The sequence below is a fragment of the Crassostrea angulata genome, chromosome 2 (genome assembly GCF_025612915.1).
Source record: "Crassostrea angulata isolate pt1a10 chromosome 2, ASM2561291v2, whole genome shotgun sequence".
Lineage (NCBI taxonomy): Eukaryota > Metazoa > Mollusca > Bivalvia > Ostreida > Ostreidae > Magallana > Magallana angulata.
The window spans coordinates 11,665,319-11,685,789 of NC_069112.1; the positions used below are offsets into that span (position 1 = coordinate 11,665,319).

The window sequence follows — 20,471 nt, forward strand, 5'->3', positions numbered from 1 at the left end:
TTTTCAAACCATGTCGCAGAGAGAGAGAGAGAGAGAGAGAGAGAGAGAGAGAGAGAGAGAGAGAGATTTTCCAGTTTTTACAGTGTTTAGGGAATCAGTATATCAGCAACGTATGTCAATAAACACATTAATATACATGCATGCGTGTATCTATATATGTGAATAAATACTAATCATTCCTCCTTTTAAGGTCATGTAGAATACCTTTTTAAACGTGGGTGCATTGCTAAATATTGTGCGTGTCATTGAGATTGCGGCATTTCTTTGATGCCGGCAAAGCGACCCAGCGTACTGCAGGGGTATTTCGGCGGCACGTCTTTGATGCCTGCGATGCGACGAGAGTTTGAATTTAGCGAACTATGAAAAAAAAGCCGCTATTATTACGAGCGTCTAAAGAACTAGGTACGGTTGTAATAGTACACAGGCCTAAAAATTCGGACAATTTTATGTTGCTTACAAGAAGAAAACTCTTATATAATAACAATAAAGAAGTCAAGTGCAAACTTTTTATCCGTATAAATTACCTTGCGAGCCGTTGCTAAGCAACGGTAACTTTACCTATATGCACCTTATTTACCGGAAATTCACATTTTCCTAATAAATTTGAGCATAAAACTTCAAATAAAATACAGAGCGCAGGCCTCGAGCAAAACCAAACATGATTTAAACAAATATACTAATAAAGAGAAACAAATTAAACATATATTCATTTTGCTCGAGGCCTGCGCTGGTAGTACAATTTCCCGTTTTGTGACGAGTTTTTGGGGCGGATTCAGTCGGGGTGTACCACGAGATGCAGTTTTATTAGCCAAGTAATGATATATCGAGGAAGAAATCTTGTCCAGGTAAGATAAATGTATCTCCAGTATTTTTCACAAGTTTTTATAACATGTTTGGCAAAAATAAACATGTATTTATCATTTAAATATAACATTAACACTGATTAATATGCACGTCTTGATAACATATAATAATACTGCAACTTATACTATAGCAAACATGAATTGATTAAAACTGTTTTAATAAGCGTGTTCGAAGTACATGAATACATCCTATTAATTAAGGTGTAAATATGTAGCAATGATAGACTCTTTTGCAGGCAAAATATGTGCAGCTTTCAGAAAATAATTAATCGTCTGCACCGATTGATTGTTTTGTCATTTACGGATATCAAATTGGAAGTTTATACATAGAAATCTATAAATATATTATAATTATTGTGCTTTATTCCTAAAAATTATAAAATTGGTGAAAAATAAGCAGCGTGTGACCGTCTGCTGAGCAGTTTAATGTTTTGTTTATTTATAACTTGGGTTTGACTGGTTCCCATTTTTACATTGCGAACCTACACAACCAGTTTAAGAAAAGACAAATAAAGCTTACATATATCTCCCTAGTCCCTATCAAATTACATAAAACCACACAATTCCTCAAGTATCGATCTAATTTAAAATGTATGGTATGAAAAAAAAATGAATTTCTATTGTAACCTAAAAATTGGGGGGGGGGGGGGGGTTACCGTAACATCGCTTGATAATAAATGAAGAAATCTCCCAATATAATGCTTTTCATTAGAATATTGTTAATACTTAATACTTAAAGCACAATTTAAAAGTATTGACTTACTAAGCTTACCTCACAGAAGTAGCTAGGTCATTTAGTCCACAGCAGAATCCTTGTTTTTATGTATGTGTACACGACACAAGTACAACACATTATTTCAACACCACAAATCATTGTAAACGGCAAAAAACAACAAACTGTTACTTCAACATCATGATTCAGATATCCTTTCACAAAACTTCTCAGATAATATAACAGAAACACTTAATCCATGTGCAATTTTTTTTAAAATGCATGTGCTTGAAAAGTTTGTTAGCATGACGTCACATATGTCGAGTAAGGCGGAGCAAACTTGTCAGTAATGTTAAAAATTTAGTGCTGTTATGGAATTCAATCAAGTAATGAATTCAATTTCATTTTTGCGTAAAATGTAAAATAATGTATTAAGGCATTTTATATCCATGTATTACCGTACACATATGCACACAGAGAGAGAGAGAGAGAGAGAGAGAGAGAGAGAGAGAGAGAGAGAGAGAGAGATGTTATGGAGTTCAATCAAGGAAAGAATTCAATTTAGATTTCAATTCAGAGAGAGAGAGAGAGAGAGAGAGAGAGAGAGAGAGAGAGCGAGAGAGAGAGAGAGAGAGAAAGAGATGTTATGGAGTCCAATCAAGGAAAGAATTCAATTTAGATTTCAATTCAGAGAGAGAGAGAGAGAGAGAGAGAGAGAGAGAGAGAGAGATGTTATGGAGACCAATCAAGGAAAAAATTCAATTTAGATTTCAATTCAGAGAGAGAGAGAGAGAGAGAGAGAGAGAGAGAGAGAGAATTTCCCTTATATGTCTTGATTTTAAACTTTTTCTTAAATATACATGACTGTATTGATTTCTCTAATGCTGAATTATTTCAGAATGAATGAATCCAAACATTATAGTTGTGTACTGTGCAAAAGACGTCATACCCAAAAGGAAAGGAGAAAAGTTAATGATGAAACAAGAAGGCTCTTAGAAAAATATTTTGCAATTTTTGATATCTCGGAATCAGCAGTGATATGTAACAAATGCTCCCATCTTTGCTACAAGAAGAAGCAAAATATAAACACAATAGCACAAAGTCAAAGATCTGTCTCAGATGTTTATAATCCGCCCGTGAAGGTACCAAGGCCTCAGAATCCAGACAGAAGTCCACCGTCGGTGACACTAGCCATTCCGAGCACAAGTACAAGTCACTCATACTGTTTTGTTTGTAAGAAGCCTGGACCGAAGTTAATTGTTGCTTCAACATATGCTAGATTTAGGGCCTATATTCAATGTGAATTATTTGTCCAATCCGGGTCAAGATGCTGTCCATGTCATATTGAAGATGGAATTCTTTCAAGAGATGCCTTGGAAAAAGTAAAAGCCACCAAAAGTTCTTGTCATCTGAACAGAACATCGATACTTGAGCTTCTACAGCAGGCCAGAGAGGAAGTCCTTAAAAAGGAGGGTAAGCGAGTTGACTTCGATGATCCCACATGTTTGAGTGACTCTGACTACCACAACTTAACTGGACTCACTAAGGAGCAGTTTGATGACGTCCTCACTCATGTGAACAACATTAGGCCCACAAAGACGAGGTCAATCCGTACCTGCTTAGCCATCCTTCTGACAAAACTACGCTGTGGAATGGACAACCAAATGCTCGGAACTATCTTTAATATGACAAAATATCAGGTTAACATTTCAATAAAGTTATACATGTAATTGCAAATGGTGATATTTTCGCACAAAACTGAGTATACAAATAATGAAAATATGATTTGTATCAATTAAGATATATTTTGCAGATTCGCAGGGCAGTACAGTCTGCAAGGAAGGCTCTTATGTCAGACTTCGTCCCGAGGAACATTGGATTTCCCCACATCACCAGAGAGGAGATTATTAAGACCCATACAAGGCCACTTGCACAACATCTACTTTCAGACATAACAACTGCCCCCGCAATACTGGTGCTGGACGGAACTTATATATATATCCAAAAAAGTGGAAACTACACCTTCTCCAGACGTTCCTTCAGTATGCATAAGCGCCGGCCGCTTTTGAAGCCGATGATGATTGTTTCAACGACAGGATATATCGTCAGTGTCCTTGGCCCATACCTAGCGGATCCAAAGAATAACGACTCCTCTATTCTGAACCATTCCATTCTTTTGAATACCGAGGAAATACAGAGATGGATCAAGGAGGACGACATCTTTGTGGTAGATAGAGGATTCCGTGACTCAGAATCAGTTTTAAACGACCTTGGTATTCGGATGGAGATGCCTGCGTTTATCCCGAAAGGCCAAAAACAACTATCAACGGAAGAGGCAAACAACTCCAGGCTCGTTACAAAAGTAAATGAATGAGTAGTCTTGTTTTATTACTATCATTATTATTTTATCTTTTACTATCACTATCGTAATATTATACAAATACTTACAATGTACGTACCGGCTATGTTGAAAGATGATATCGATATGAGCATAAGCTTTTGTTTCACAGGGAAACAAATTGAAATGCTTAACTAGAGTTTGTTTATTATAGGTCAGATGGGTTGTTGAATCTGTTAACGGTCGGGTGAAAACATGGAAATATCTTGGCAAGACGCTTCCAAACAGTCAAATTCCATATATCGGAGACTACGTCAGGATTGTTTGCAGTCTTTGCAACAAATATCGGCCTCCAATCACCTCAGGAACATTTGACGCTGATATTGCAGTCGCTTCTAAAATGACAATGTTGGCCAAGAAAACAAACGAACTCCAACAGTTTGTTCTTGAAAATGGTATGTTGAAAAATATATATATGTATGTGCGGGTTTTTCTTATACTTACAAATACTTATTTATAAGACATGTATACATCACAGGTGCTTGTGGACTGGACCGTGCACTACCCCCCCCCCCCCCTTCTATTTTTTTTTCAATTTTTTTTTTATTTCTTTTATTAATTATCGTTAACAACCCCTTATATATGTCTCCAGTCGAAAAATAAAAGAAATATCACGACTCGGTAGCATTTTATAATCACACTCGTTTCCCCTATATATAAAAAGAGAGTCGTGATATTTTTTTTATTTTTCGGCTGGAGACATTTATAAGGGGTTGTTTATGATAATTGATAAAAGAAATAATAAAAAAAAATTGAAAAAAAAATATAAAAAGGGGGGGGGGGTAGTGCACGGTCCAGTCATCAAGCACCTGTGGTATACATGTATATACTATATATGTGTTCATATGCGTTTTGAAGATCGAAACATTTGAATACTGTAGGGCTGGATAAAAGATCCATGAAATGGACTTCCATCGATGCCGACAGCAACATCGTAAAGGATTTCCCCAGACTTGCTGAAGAGGACATTAGAGAACTCACCATCGGCGTGTATCAGTTAAAAACGGCGAAGTCTTATGCAGCAGAGCACCTCACAGATGATGGAATGTTTGAAATTCTGGTGAGCAATGACGTTCCCAATATCGTTTGTGCTAAAATTCAAAGCCGCCACACATCAGCCAAAAAGTACTCACTGTGGATTAAATACTGTGAAACTATCGTGTCCTGGTACTGTACTTGTAAAAATGGAGCACGAGTCGTTGGAATGTGTGGGCACATATCCTGCATTATTTGGTACCTGGCCTTTGCCAGACATCTTAGTAATGCAGGAGATGAGTCTCTTGGTATTCGGGATTGGACAGAGGATGTGGATGATGCAGCTCGAGCCATTGACAGCTCCGAAGATGAAGACGCTCTGGATAATCAGGGTCAGGAAGAGTAGCTAGCAGACTTACACGTAGTTTGTGCGGTATATGTAATGTTTACAGTATGAACCTGAACAGATTTATGAAAGAAAATACGTTTCCATCAATTAAACTTAATTTTATAATTCAACTAAAAATGTAAATGCATGATTTAGATGATTTGATTTTGTTGATTTATTGATGTTGTGTTTATTAGAGACTTGTTTGTTTATTGAATTAGAATGGATTTCCTTATTAATCTTTTCAGAAAAAATACGAAATATAAGGACTTTTATGTACTTTGAATATAAACTAGTATACATATATACATGATTTAATGACATAAATGCCACAATTTTACCTCATTTGGTCTTTAGGTTATTTTTAAAGCTCAATGCAGCCATGGATTACAATTAGTAAGTTATACATGTATATAATTCTTTTTTAAAAACCACAAATGACGTTGCACTGGTTCAAACGACGTCACTAAAACGTTATTAAAAGGACCCTACGTGGGAGTAGTGGTACAGATAAAAATAATGGTCTCATTATCAAAACCTTTCTATTTTATGAAATTACATAGTCATGTCTACCTGTTGGTACAATATTGTTTAATTTGGGGATAGGGCCGTTTTTGGTGCTTACCGTACCTAGTTCTTTAGAGAGCTGCTGACAGAAAAGAGCTCCATATTTGTACTGAAAAAAAGCCGCTATTATTTTTAATTATGACAAAAATAAAACGGAAAGCATTCAAATCCATCATTTTAAAGACGAAATCATTAATCAAAACACAAATAAGAGAGAAAAAAGATTCGGCACTCAGGGACTGAACCCGGGTCGCCTGGGCACAAATCCACCACTCTAACGACTGAGCTACGCGGACCCTCGCTTCAGGACTTTGGAGTCCAAAATCTCAAGAATGCGTGGATCGATTTTAAAACAAATTTCACATTCAGATGTTTTGAGAACGTCTCTACCAAATGAAAATATAAAAAACATTTAAATCTCAAAAATTGAAAAATTAAGGTTTTTCATTTCCTTCCGGTGACGACCGGAAGTGACGGCAGACGTTCAAATATAAGTAGTACACTGCGGCTGGACACTTTCTACCATCCCAGAAAATTTAAAAGTTCTATCTTAAATTCTTTTGGAGAAAACTCGTGAACAAGCAAAAACATAAAATCTTTAATATCTCGGGACCGGAAGTGACGACCAAAAAAATCCCACGTACTTTTCTTACAAATTTTGTCATAAATAAGATCTGAAAGTTTCATAAAAATCGGCCGAAGCGTTTTTGAGAAAACGTGGGAGAAAAAAAAAATAATAATAATAATAGAGGAAAAGAAACAAAGCAAAAACAATAAGGTCTTCCGTTTCCAACGGAAGACCTTAATAACGACACGATCTCGTTGCGAGCAACGAGGAGGTCTTCCGTCCGATTTTTAGAAGAGGAAATGACCTTTCCTTTGATCTTCATCACGCGGGTGTGTTAAGGAAGCATATGGGCAATTAGGCGTCTTATTTTGACTGTTATATTCAAAACCGTGAAAGAAAATAATTATTTTGAATAAGATCAAAAACTTAGTATTATCCTTTAAAATAGATGTCAGTGCAATAAAATCGGGTAGTACATAACTGCCACATTGGTGCATTATCACGTGACAAGTATAAATAGCTTACGTATATTCCTTAACATGAAATGAGATAGAACAACACTACCCCGCGGTTTCCAAAAAAAAAAAAAATAAGCATACCAAGTGAAAGCAAAACATCTCAGTTTAATCAAAACCGCTGCTAGAATCCTATGTTTGTCCTTATTAAAAAGTTATTTATCCGGTTCCAGTAAAACCTTCCCAACTTTTATATACTTTGCACGGAAAACGGCAAATTGCATCAAAACAACACACAACATGGGATTCTAGCAGCACTTTTCAATTTTAGCATTGATCAAACTAACGATACGTATAAAATTTCAAGTTCAATATATACGGGGTAGTGTTGTTCTAGTCGGATTTTTACATCGTAAACAACGACAGAGGAAAGCCTGGCCGAGAAATAAAAGCATATTTACATACCTTTTAGCGAATGATTGATAAAACTATCACCACCCCCAGTATTCTTATGTTCAATTCTCAATAAATCACACAACAGTACTTTATTAGAGGTCTTAGATCAGTTATATTTTGAATATGTTTACAATGCTTTCCGATCAAATTCACACGACATTCATCTTTTAGTCATGACGTCATCAATGTCTAAATCTACGTAACACAAACTAATTTCTGGAAAAAAATTGTCTTCAGTATTTCTAATTTGTTTCTGATCTACGTTTTGTTTCTTAGATATTTGAATATGCACATAATAAATAAGATTTGTGATTTCAGGGAATTACATGCAACTCAGATTCCATATGCTTCCTTAAAACCCCCGCGCAACGAAACATATCAGGAAATGCAGATGTGATCTTAAAGAGCGATGGATGAAGAATTATACACCCCGTTGGATCCCTAATTTGAAGGACCAGTCCCATTTTATTTCATATTAAATAAGAGGTCTTTTGACCTAATAACACGTGTAATAACCTGTAAAAAAAAAAAAGAAACCGAAGAAAAAAAGAGGGTCTTCCTTTGTAAACGGAAGACCCTAATAACAATAAGAATAGAAGGGTCTTCCGCTGAAGACGAAAGACCCTAATAATAAAAGACTGTTTTTGTTTAAATCTGAATTGAAGAGTGTTTTTCAACTTGAACTTTAGTCCAACAACCCTTTTATGTTGAATATTTTAGTTAGAAAATTAAATAAAAAGGAGAGAAAGAAATAGAGAGAAAGAACAAATCTTGGCTCCGGCGAGATTAGAACACACAGCCTTTGCAGATGTCTCAAAACATGGCTGACGAAAAATAATTCCCGAATTTGTCTTTGAATTTGGGGCGTTTCCGCCTGGGAGAGGTGCTGAGTTTTTGTATGAGATGAAAAACAATGTGTAAGATGTCTGACTATTCAGGTTTGGTAACAGTGCGAGGTCATTTGTAATATTGATGCGTGTTTGTGTCTGGAGGGGGGTGAAAAGACCCGAGCTTGATTTTCGTCTTAAATAAATCGAAAATAGAATTTTGAGGTGTGGATCTCGGATTCGGTTAACAACAATTAGGGGAAGTCCTAAAACAATGACTGATGCATTTTACCCATGTATCTCAGTGTTGAGAATTTTGTTCGTGTCGTTTACTATTATGTTTGACTGTTTTATTTCAGCAGGATTGATAAAATCTTTATAAATGTAGAAATAACGAAATCAGTAACACGTAAATTTATTCGGTAAAAATTTGATGACAGTAATTTCCACAGTTCTAACACGCGGGCATGTTAAGGCTTCCCGATGGATTTTACAGCGATATGTAGTCTGGTACCCTTCCCACAATTCCGTTCGCGCACTCTCTACATTGAGGTCAGGCACCGGTTAATTTGAACACATGTAATAGCGCAATTCAAAATGGCGGACAAAGTAAGTGTGCGACTCGCATAAAGAACGTGTCTCTTCTCTCTAGTGAAATGGTTTTAGTATTATTTATTTGCCTTATTGTTTTCCTATGTTGATTTTATTATGTTTCCTTTTATTATTTTGCCGTGTCACGCATCTAGAATCGCCGAAACACCTAGAATTCATAATGTAAACAAATGGAGTGTACCAACGGTGGTAAACTTTGGCAGTTATTATTCTTTAACCCAGAGACCGACATCTAAATTGGGGTTCAGCATCAGTTACAAGAGGGATCAAACTTTTCGTTGACGCATGGGTCATTTATTGTCCCGTTGTTTTTAATCCATTAATTTGCTCTGATTGTAGGTAATCATTCCTTTACTGTATGCATCGCTTTTTTCTATATAAAAATACATTTTAATCCCTTAAAAATATGAATGTAAATGTAAAAACGTAGTGTCACTCAATTCTTTGAATCTGTTTTACTCAGGAGACTTGTGGGTTCGAATCCCACACTGCTTAACTATAATTTAAAGCAGTTATAATGGTTTAGTCTCCTTTTCTTCCCTCAGCTCTCACATCAGACAATATTTTTGTTCACTTAGCAGTATTAAATGATAGTTTTTGATAGAGTGTTTAATAGGCCCAGTACTGCCATGTTCCTGACTACAGATAAATGGTTAATGGACCCAGGTTCGAATCGTAGTCTGGTTCTTTTAAGTGATTTATTCCACGCTGTTACATTATGTGCCATGTTTTGATAGCCAGGACCAGATAGCTCTGCCAGTAGAGCACCTAAATAGTAATTCAGGGGGTTCACGTTCAAATCCTGGTTTGGCCAATCATTAAATCTCCCATCTTGTTCCTTCATACTAAATGCTATGTTGGTTATTTAATAAGCCGTCTTTTAATTTCATGTGTCCTCTTTATTTTGATTTTGATTTACATGCGTCTTTTTTATTTATGACTGAGTTATCATGTGTCCTCTCTGGGTTTTCATGTGTCTTTTTGATTTATAATTGGTTTTTCATTTGTCTTTTTCATTTTTCTCTCTTTATATATATTGAAGATATACCGCATTCTGCTCTAACCAATGTATTTAGCACCACAAACTCGTACAAATTGTGTAGAATAAATTTGAATATATATCTATAAACATGTCAAGAGTCACAATTTCTAATTAATTTTGCATTTTGTTTTGTATTTGATAATGAATTGTTTTATTTTACTGGAAGAGCTCTTGAACTTAAATGGTAAATATTGTTGCAGGAATATCCTTCCTTTATATCCTTTCACAATTATTCATTGTGCAAGTCCCCAGTGAGAACACGCCAGTCAAAAAGACCCAGAGGTACCCCTACAGGAGCAACTCCACTGCAGCCCCATAAGGTTTTTCAGAAATAAAATCTTTATCTTACAATCTAATTCATTTGAAATAATACACTTATAATGTTGATTTGAGCTGCAATTATATGAACTTATCAACTTTGCATTAACTGTTATATATGAATAATTCTATTGATTTATGACAGTTCGCCAAGGAAAATGCACGGAATCAACAGTGGACTCAGGAAGAAAGAGGCACTCTAAGGACTTATGTAACTAAGAACTGTGGAGTGCCTCTTTCTAACTCTGAGGAGTTCTGGCAGAATTGTGCCATACACCTCTCTGAAGTGCATGGTTGGTTAAGAACCGGTATGTTGTTCAGAATTATTGACATATAAGATTACAGTGTATGTGTCAACTCCTTTTTTTCCACAGGCACTGGTGTACTTATTGAATATAACTGTAATTTAATGCAAAAATGCTATATAATTGAAAAAGGATAAATATCTTTTGACATCTTTCTGAACATGATACACTGTTTATGTCAATGTAGAGAGTGCGCGAACGGAATTGTGGGAAGGGTACCAGACTACAGCGATATGTAGAAAGTCACTTGTCTGTACTTCATACGATATGACGTCATAATTAACTTTGACGTCACGATCTGCATTCCTGTCGATAGTTCTCAGGGAATGTTTCTTAACGTTAAAAGTGAATTATATCAAACTAGTATAATACCGCATGTTTTCTTTACATAGATGCTGCCGTTAATGCGAGACGTACAGAATTCTTTCATATTAAAAACCAGTATCAAATAATCGGCGGTTTTAAATCTTCGTTTTAAGTAAAAGACTATTTATAAACTAGTGGTTTGGAGACCCTCCCTGCTACGTGTAAACAACTGAATGAAGAAATTTCCATGCATGTAAAACCAGCTTGGCGCAGGTGAAAGATCAACACAATTTTAGAATATTTTACGTAATATTGGTAGAGAATATAAGTACTAATGTGAATCGTCCTTGGGAAACCTACGGATTTACCCCAATTTTTTGTAAATCGCTTTTGATTAGTAAAAATGTGTATTTTTTGATGATTTTGTGGAATGTTTCAACAATATCTTCCATAAACGAAATATCTATTTCTTTCCCAAGCAAGAACTTCAACGTATAAGACTAAACAAAGGATTTTTATTAAAAATATGTATGATTTAATGTCATTAATCACCTGCGCAGATGCGATTCATATAGATCATACGCATTATTAGGATTCGCCCGTCACGTGATTACAAAGTACATATGACGTCACAAAAAATGCATCAAATGTAATGTTTAACATCGGCGTCAATAAATGTATCATAGATTTTAAAAAATACTCCCGGTCCAATTATTTTTACGATGATTCAAAAAATATCGTTTTCCAGCCGTATTTTAGCATCAGGACGTCTTAACATTGCTGCGCATTCATAAGTAGTTCAAACGCTATCGTAGATACAGACTTAACGGAAAACAAGAAATATACATGCAACAGAAATATTACGCGGCTGCTTACATCCCTTGTAGTGTGTCAATTTTAAGTTCCCGTATAGGCTATACTCGCCGTTTGATCTCAGGAATTTCTTCTTAATTGTTCAATCCGCTGCATATTTGGCAGACAATACGAATGGGGTCCGAGGTACATTTACACAACATTTCATTAGGATTGAATAAGGGACTCGGGAGTTAGAATTTTTTTCTACAGTACATGTCAAGCACGCCAATCGAAAATCGAATGCGCAAAAATTCATATCTCTTTTAAAAATGAACGAATAGGTCTGGTCATTAGTACAGTAATCTAGACTTGAACTAGGTTGAAAATAAAGGTTCAAGATGACAAATCCAGTAAAATCAGGCCAGAAAAGCTAAATGATTTTGTGAATAGGAAGGGGGGGGGGGGGGGGTCGGTGGGTGTACTGTGTAAATTTTATTTCCACGTATAGGCAATAAGCGCCGTTTAATCTCAGGAATTTCGTCTTAATTGTTCAATCCGCTGCATATTTCACAGACAATAAGAATGGGGTCCGAGGTTCATTTTCACGAATTTTCATTAGGATTGAGTGAAGGGCTTGGGAGTTCGAATTTTTTTATAGTACATGTCAAACACGACAATTGAAACTTAAATGCCAAAAACTTCATAACTCTGTTATTAATGAACGAATTGGTCTGGTAATTAGTACAGTAATCTAGAACGGTAATTAGTTAAAATTAAAGGCCCAAGATCAAAGATCAAGTAAAATCGGGCCAGAAAAACAAAATGATTTTATGAATTGGGGGGGGTCGGTCGGTGACTTCTATATTAACGTAGAATATTCAATTCTAAATATCACATATTACACAATTTCTAAATAAAATACATATGTTAGAACAATGTATAAGCGTTGTTTGAAAGATGTAACTATTGATTTTTTTTTTACATCTATTTATTCTTAGGCTCAAACACTCATAAACGGGTGGTCAGTTTTTGAACCTTGTCGCAGTCACCCGTTCGTTTGTACATGCACAAAAAAGGAAAAGTACACCATCTGTAATAAAAATGACTTTTTAGCGTTGACTTCCAATCAGTAAGAAGACAATCATTAAACAATGCATTTAAAATAATTTGAATCCATAGACATTATCCCGTAACTTGATATAAAATATGTATAATTTTTGGACGCCAATGTTCATTAAGCTTCTATCCACTTTACTCCATGTTACCTGTACTAGTTCTTATTCAAATGCTAAAACATTTGTACTTTAGAGAGAGAGAGAGAGAGAGAGAGAGAGAGAGAGAGAGAGAGAGAGATTACATAGTGTTTTATAATGTTCAGGAAATCAATATATAAGAAACCTAGGTCAATAATCGCATGTATACATGCATGTGTGTATCTATATATGGGATTAAATACTAAGCAGTCCTATTTTTTAAGCCGAGTAGAATAACGTGGGTGCATTGCTAAATACTGTGTGCATACAGTCATTGAGATGGCGGCATTTGTTTGATGCCGGCAAAGCGACCCAGCGAACTCTAATGCGGTCGAACTGCAGGGGCACTTCGGTGACATGTCTTTGATGTCGGCGATGCGACGAGCGTCGGAATTTAGAGAGCTGATGACAGAAAACATTTCTATATTTGTACTGAAAAAACCCGCTATTTTTTTTATTTATGACAAAAATAAAACGGAACACATTCAAATCCATCATTTTAAAGATGAAACCATTAATCAAAACACAAATAAGAGAGAAAAAAGATTCGGCACTCAGGGACTGAACCCGGGTCCACCACTCTAACGACTGAGCTACGCGGACCCTCGCTTCAGAATTTTGGAGTCCAAAATCTCAAGAATGCGTTTAAGGATTTTAAAACGAATTTCATATTCAGAAGTTTTCAGAGCGTCTCTATCGAAAGAAAAAATAAAAAAAAATCAAATCCAAAAAATTGAAAAATTAAGGTTTTTCATTTCCTCCCGGTGACGACCGGAAGTGACGGCGGACGTTCGGATATGCAAAGGGCACTGCGGCCGTTCACTCTCTACCTTCTCTGAAAATTTGAAAGTCCTATCTTGAATACTTTTGGAGAAAAATCGTGAACAAGCAAAAACATAACATCTTTAATATCTCGGTACCGGAAGTCACGACGAAAAAAATCTCGTGTAATTTTTTTACAAATTTTGTCATAAATAAGATCTAAAAGTTTCATGAAAATCGGCTGAAGCGTTTTTGAGAAAACGTGACAGAAAAAAAAATTAATAATAATAATAATAGAGGAAAAGAAACAAAGCAAAAACAATAAGGTCTTCCGTTTCCAACGGAAGACCTTAAAAATAATCGGCACTCGGGGACGGAACCCGGGTCGCCTTGGCACAAGTCCAACACTCTAACGACTGAGCTACGCGGACTCTCGCTTCAGAACTTTTGAACTCAAAATCTCGGGAATGCCTGGATCGATTTTAAAACGAATTTCATATTCTAAGGTGTTTTAAGCGTCTCTATAGAATAAAAACATAAATGAAATTCAAATCTAAAAATTTCAAAAATTAAGGTTCTTCATTTCCTTCCAGTGACGACCGGAAGTGACGGCAGACGTTCGGATATGCGAAGGGCGCTGCGGCCGTTCACTCTCTACCTTCTCTGAAAATTTGAAGGTTTTATCGTAAATACTTTTTGAGAAAAATCGTGAACAAGCAAAAACGTAAAATCTTTAATATCTCGGTACCGGAAGTGACGACCAAAAAAAGCCCGTGTAATTTTCTTACAAATTTTGTCATGAATAAGATCTAAAAATTTCATGAAAATTGGCTGAAGCATTTTTGAGAAAACGTGACAGAAAAAAAAACCAATAAAAATAATAGTGAAAAAGAAACAAAGCAATAACAAGAAGGTCTTCCGTTGGAAACGGAAGACCTTAATAAAAAAACATAAGAAATACAAAAGGTCTTTCACCTGAAAGGTGGAAAGACCTAAAAAACATAAAGAAAACTAGACACGATCTCGTTGCGAGCAACGAGGAGGTCTTCCGTCCGATTTTTAGAAGAGGAAATGACCTTGCCTTTTATCTTCATCAACGAAACATATCAGGAAATGCAGATGTGATCTAAAAGAGCGATGGATGGAGGATTATCCACCCTGTAGGATCCTTAATTTTAAGGACCAGTCCCATTTTATTTCATATTAAATAAGAGGTCTTTTGACTTAAAAACAGGTCTAATAACCTGTAATAAAAAGAAACCGAAGAAAAAAAAAGAGGGTATTCCTTTGTAAACGAAAGACCCTAATAACAATAAGAATAGAAGGGTCTTCCGCTGAAGACGGAAGACCCTAATAATAAAAGACTGTTTTTGTCTAAATCTTAATTGAAGAGTGTTTTTCAACTTGTACTACAGTCCAACAACCCTTTTATGTTGATTATTTTAGTTAGAAAAATTAAATAAAAAGGAGAGAAAGAAATAGAGAGAAAGAACAAATCTTGGCTCCGGCGAGATTAGAACACACAGCCTTTGCAGGTGTCTCAAAACATGGCTGACGCGAAATAATTCCCGAATTTGTGTTTGAATTTGGGGCGTTTCCGCCCGGGAGAAGAGCTGAGTTTTTGTATGAGATGAAAAACAAAGTGTAAGATGTCTGACTATTTAGGTTTGGTAACAGTGTGAGGTCATTTGAAATATTGATGCGTGTTTGTGTCTGGAGGGGATGAAAAGACCCGAGCTTGATTTTCGTCGTAAATAAATCGAAAATAGAATTTTGAGGTGTGGATCTCGGATTCGGTTAACAACAATTTGGGGAAGTCCTAAAACAATGACTGATGCATTTTGCCCATGTATTTCAGTGTTGATGATAATTTTTTTTCGTGTCGTTTACTTTTATGTTTGACTGTTTTAATTTAGCAGGATTAATAAAATCTTTATAAATGTAGAAATAACGAAATCAGTAACACGTAAAAATTTGAAGAGAGTAATTTCCACAGTTCTAACATTATAAGTAGTTCACACACTATCGTAGATACAGACTAAACGGAAAACAAGAAATATACATACAACAGAAATATTACGCGGCTGCTTACATCCCTTGTACTCTGTAAATTTTAAGTCCCCGTACAAGCTATACTCGCCGTTTGATTTCAGGAATTTCTTCTTAATTGTTCAATCCGCTGCATATTTGGCAGACAATAAGAATGGGGTCCGAGGTACATTTACATAAAATTTCATTAGGATTGAGTGAGGGGCTCAGGAGTTAGAATTTTTTTTCTACTGTACATGTCAAGCACGCCAATCGAAACTCAAATGCCCAAAAATTCATAACTCTCTTAAATATGAACGAATAGGTCTGGTCATTAGTACAGTAATCTAGAATTGAACTTGGTTGAAAATTAAGGTTCAAGATGAAAGATCCAGTAAAATCAGGCCAGAAAAACTAAATAATTTTGTGAATAGGAAGGGGGGGTCGGTGCGTGTACTGTGTAAATTTCATTTCCACGTTTAGGCAATAAGCGCCGTTTAATCTCAGGAATTTCCTCTTATCGTTCAATCCGCTGCATATTTGACAGACAATAAGAATGGGGTCCGAGGTTCATTTTCACAAATTTTCATTAGGATTGAGAAGGGCTTGGGAGTTAGAAATTTTTCACAGTGCATGTCAAACACGACAATTGAAACTCAAATGCCAAAAACTTCTTAACTCTGTTAAATAATAATGAACAAATTGGTCTGGTAATTAGTAGTACAGTAATCTAGAATGGTACTTAGTTGAAATTAAAGGCCCAAGATCAAAGATCAAGCAAAATCGGGCCAGAAAAACTAAATGATTTTATGAATTGGGGGGGGGGGGGTGGTCGGTAACTTCTATATTAAACGTAGAATATTAAATTCTAAATATCACATATTACACAATTTCTAAACAAAATACATATGTTAGAACAATGTATAAGCGCTGTATAAGCCACTGTACCATTGATTTGAAATTTAAAAATCTCAAAATCTTAATAATGATTTTTTTCTTTGATATTTACTTTTATTCTAATATATGTATAGCATTAACATTAGGTACATGGAGATGAATGGAACAGGTGAAAACGTTTGAAATGGGCGGGAACAAATTGACGCGGACGTCTGAGAAAACACTGGATTGAAACTGTTGTTATATGAAGCGTATTTTCAATCCACCTCAGCATTTTTAATTTGCAATATAAGTTAATAGAAAAACATTTTATTTCATCAATAATAGTGATTTTATTTCATCAATAGTAATCGGATCCCCATCCGAGAGAGATTATACACAGGGCAAAGCATATTGTCCGATGACTCGTCAAAAGTCTGAAACCAAGTGAGGGCGATTTTGAAACGGGGTTTATTCCCAGGGGAGAATAATTAATTCAAATTCCGATTTAATAAATTAATACATATATTATACCCATATAAAAATGTTCGCTAGGCTAATTTATACGGATATGCACATTCATTGTTTATCTAGCTATAATGAGAGAGAGAGAGATAGAGAGAGAGAGAGAAAGAAAGATATGGAGAGAGAGAGAGAGAATTATTGACCCCGCTGCTTAATCACTTATCCCGCTTTTGGGCGAACATGTACATTTTTATAGACTTTTGTAAATAAATATAAACTTTATAAGACTGGTTGTAAATGATTATAATCCCAATCCACCCTGCCGTAATGAATTTTATAAATCAAAGTGAATAATCAGACTCTTTTTTTCAACAGTGTATTTCAACGATCAGTGTTTACATCTGTTAATTCATAGGCCCAAACACAGATACAAGGGTGATCAGTTCTCACACCGTATCGCAGTCACCCGGTCGTCAGAGAGAGAGAGAGAGAGAGAGAGAGAGAGAGAGAGAGAGAGAGAGAGAGAGAGAGAGAGAGATTTCATAGTGTTTTTTAGTGTTCAGGAAATCAATATATAAGCAACATACATGTATATGTCAATAAACGCATGTATACATGCATGCGTGTATCTATATAATTATGTGAATAAATACTAATCAGTCCTCCTTTTAAAGCCATGAAGAATATCGTTGGTGCATTGCTAAATGTTGTGTGCATACAATCATGGAGATTGCGGCATTTCTTTGATGCCGGCAAAGCGACCCAGTGAACTCTAATGCGGTCGTACTGCAGGGGCGCTTCGGCGGCATGTCTTTGATGCCGGCGATGCGACGAGCTTCTGAATTAAGCAAACTGCTGACAGAAGCGAGAACTATATTTGTACTAAAAAAAGCTGTTATTATTTGTATTTATGATAAAAATAAAAGGGAAAACAATAAAAACCACCATTTTAAAGATAAAATCGTTAAAGAAAACACAATTAGGGAAGAAAAAATAATCGGCACTCGGAGACGGAACCCGGGTCGCCTGGGCACAAGTCCAACACTCTAACGACTGAGCTACGCGGACTCTCGCTTCAGAACTTTTGAGCTCAATATCTCAGGAATGCTTTGATAGATTGTAAAACAAATTGTATATTCTGAAGTGTTTTAGACGTCTCTATCGAATAAAAACATAAATAAAATTCAAGTTTAAAAAATTGAAAAATTAAGGTTTTTCATTTCCTTCCGGTGACAACCGGAAATGACGGAGGACGTTCGGATGTGCGAAGGGCACTGCGGCCGTTCACTCTCTACCATCTCTGAAAATTTGAAGGTTCTATCTTAAATACTTTTTGAGAAAAGTCGTGAACAAGCAAAAACGTAAAATCTTTAATATCTCGGTACCGGAAGTGACGACCAAAAAAAGATCGTGTAATTTTCTTACAAATTTTGTCATAAATAAGATCTGAAAGTTTCATGAAAATCGGCTAAAGCGTTTTTGAGAAAACGTGACAGAAAAAAAAGAATAAAAACTAGACACGATCTCGTTGCGAGCAACGAGGAGGTCTTCCGTCCGATTTTTAGAAGAGGAAATGACCTTGCCTTTTATCTTCATCAACGAAACATATCAGGAAATGCAGATGTGATCTAAAAGAGCGATGGATGAAGGATTATACACCCCGTTGGATCCCTAATTTAAAGGACCAGCCCCATTTTATTTCATATCAAATTAGGTCTTTTGACCTAATAACAGGTCTAATGACCTGTAATAAAAAGAAACGGAAGAAAAAAAAGAGGGTCTGCCTTTGTAAACGGAAGACCCTAATAACAATAAGAATAGAAAGGTCTTCCGCTGAAGACGGAAGACCCTAATAACAATAAGAATAGAAAGGTCTTCCGCTGAAGACGGAAGACCCTAATAACAATAAGAATAGAAAGGTCTTCCGCTGAAGACGGAAGACCCTAATAATAAAAGACTGCTTTTGTCTAAATCTTAATTGAAGAGTGTTTTTCAACTTGTACTACAGTCCAACAACCCTTTTATGTTGTATATTTTAGTTAGAAAATTAAATAAAAAGGAGAGAAAGAAATGGAGAGAAAGAACATATCTTGGCTCCGGCGAGATTAGAACACACAGCTTTTGCATGTGTCTCAAAACATGGTGGACGCAAATAATTCCCGAATTTGTCTTTGAATTTGGGGCGTTTTCGCCCGGGAGAGGGGCTGAATTTTGTATGAGATGAAAAACAACGTGTAAGATGTCTGACTATTCAGGTTTGGTAACAAGTGCGAGGTCATTTAAAATATTGATGCGTGTTTGTGTCTGGAGGGGGGTGAAAAGACCCAAGCTTGATTTTCGTCTTAAATAAATTCGAAAATAGAATTTTGAGGTGTTGATCTCAGATTCGGTTAACAACAATTAGGGGAAGTCCTAAAACAATGACTGATGCATTTTACCAATATATTTCAGTGTTGAGATTTTTTTTTCGTGTCGTTTACTATGATGTTTGACTGTTTTATTTCAGCAGGATTGATAAAATCTTTATAAATGTAGAAATAACGAAATCAGTAAATTTTTTCGGTACAAATTTGATGACAGTAATTTCCACAGTTCTAACATCATAAGTAGTTCACACGCTATCGTAGATGCAGACTTAACGGAAAACAAGAAATATATATGCAACAGAAATATTACGCGGCTGCTTACATCCCTTATACTCTGTAAATTTTAAGTCCCCGTACAGGCTATACTCGACGTTTGATCTCAGGAATTTCTTCTTAATTGTTCAATCCGCTGCATATTTGGCAGACAATAAGAATGGGGTCCGTGGTACATTTACACAAAATATCATTAGGATTGAGTAAGGGGCTCGGGAGTTAGAATTTTTTTCTACCGTACATGTCAAGCACGCCAATCGAAACTCGAATGCCCAAAAATTCATATCTCTCTTAAAAATGAACGAATAGGTCTGGTCATTAGTAAGGTAATCTAGACTTGAACTAGGTTGAAAATAAAGGTTCAAGATGACAAATCCAGTAAAATCAGGCCAGAAAAATAGGAATAGGAATAGGAAGGGGGGGGGGGGGTTGGTGGGTGTACTCTGTAAATTTAATTTCCACGTATAGGCGATAAGCGCTGTTTAATCTCAGGAATTTCGTCTTAATGGTTCAATCCGCAGCATATTTCACAGACAATACGAATGGGGTCTGAGGTTTATTTTCACGAATTTTCATTAGGATTGAGTGAAGGGCTTGGGAGTTAGAATTTTTTTTATATAACATGTCAAACACGACAATTGAAACTCAAATGCCAAAAACTTCATAACTCTGTTATTAATGAACGAATTGGTCTGGTAATTAGTACAGTAATCTAGAATGGTAATTAGTTGAAACTAAAGGCCCAAGATCAAAGATCAAGTAAAATCGGGCCAGAAAAACAAAATGATTATATGAATTGGGAGGGGGGGGGGGGTCGGTCGGTGACTTCTATATTAAACGTAGAATATTAAATTCTAAATA

At 35.8% G+C, this 20,471-nt stretch overlaps 1 protein-coding gene across 2 annotated transcripts; it reads left to right on the forward strand.

The window, feature by feature from the left end:
- The first annotated feature begins 456 nt into the window (after window positions 1-456).
- On the forward strand, window positions 457-5,481 carry LOC128172557 (uncharacterized). 2 transcript variants are annotated; one of them, XM_052838313.1, is made up of 5 exons: window positions 457-845; window positions 2,474-3,275; window positions 3,389-3,937; window positions 4,128-4,368; window positions 4,855-5,481. In XM_052838313.1, the coding sequence occupies exons 2-5, from the start codon at window positions 2,475-2,477 to the stop codon at window positions 5,352-5,354; spliced, it is 2,091 nt and encodes a 696-aa protein (XP_052694273.1). In that variant the 5' UTR covers window positions 457-845; window position 2,474; the 3' UTR covers window positions 5,355-5,481. The 2 variants fall into 2 exon arrangements, with proteins under 2 accessions (XP_052694273.1, XP_052694272.1); XM_052838312.1 differs by lacking the exon at window positions 457-845 and having other exon boundaries at window positions 2,366-3,275.
- The last annotated feature ends 14,990 nt before the right edge of the window (window positions 5,482-20,471 follow it).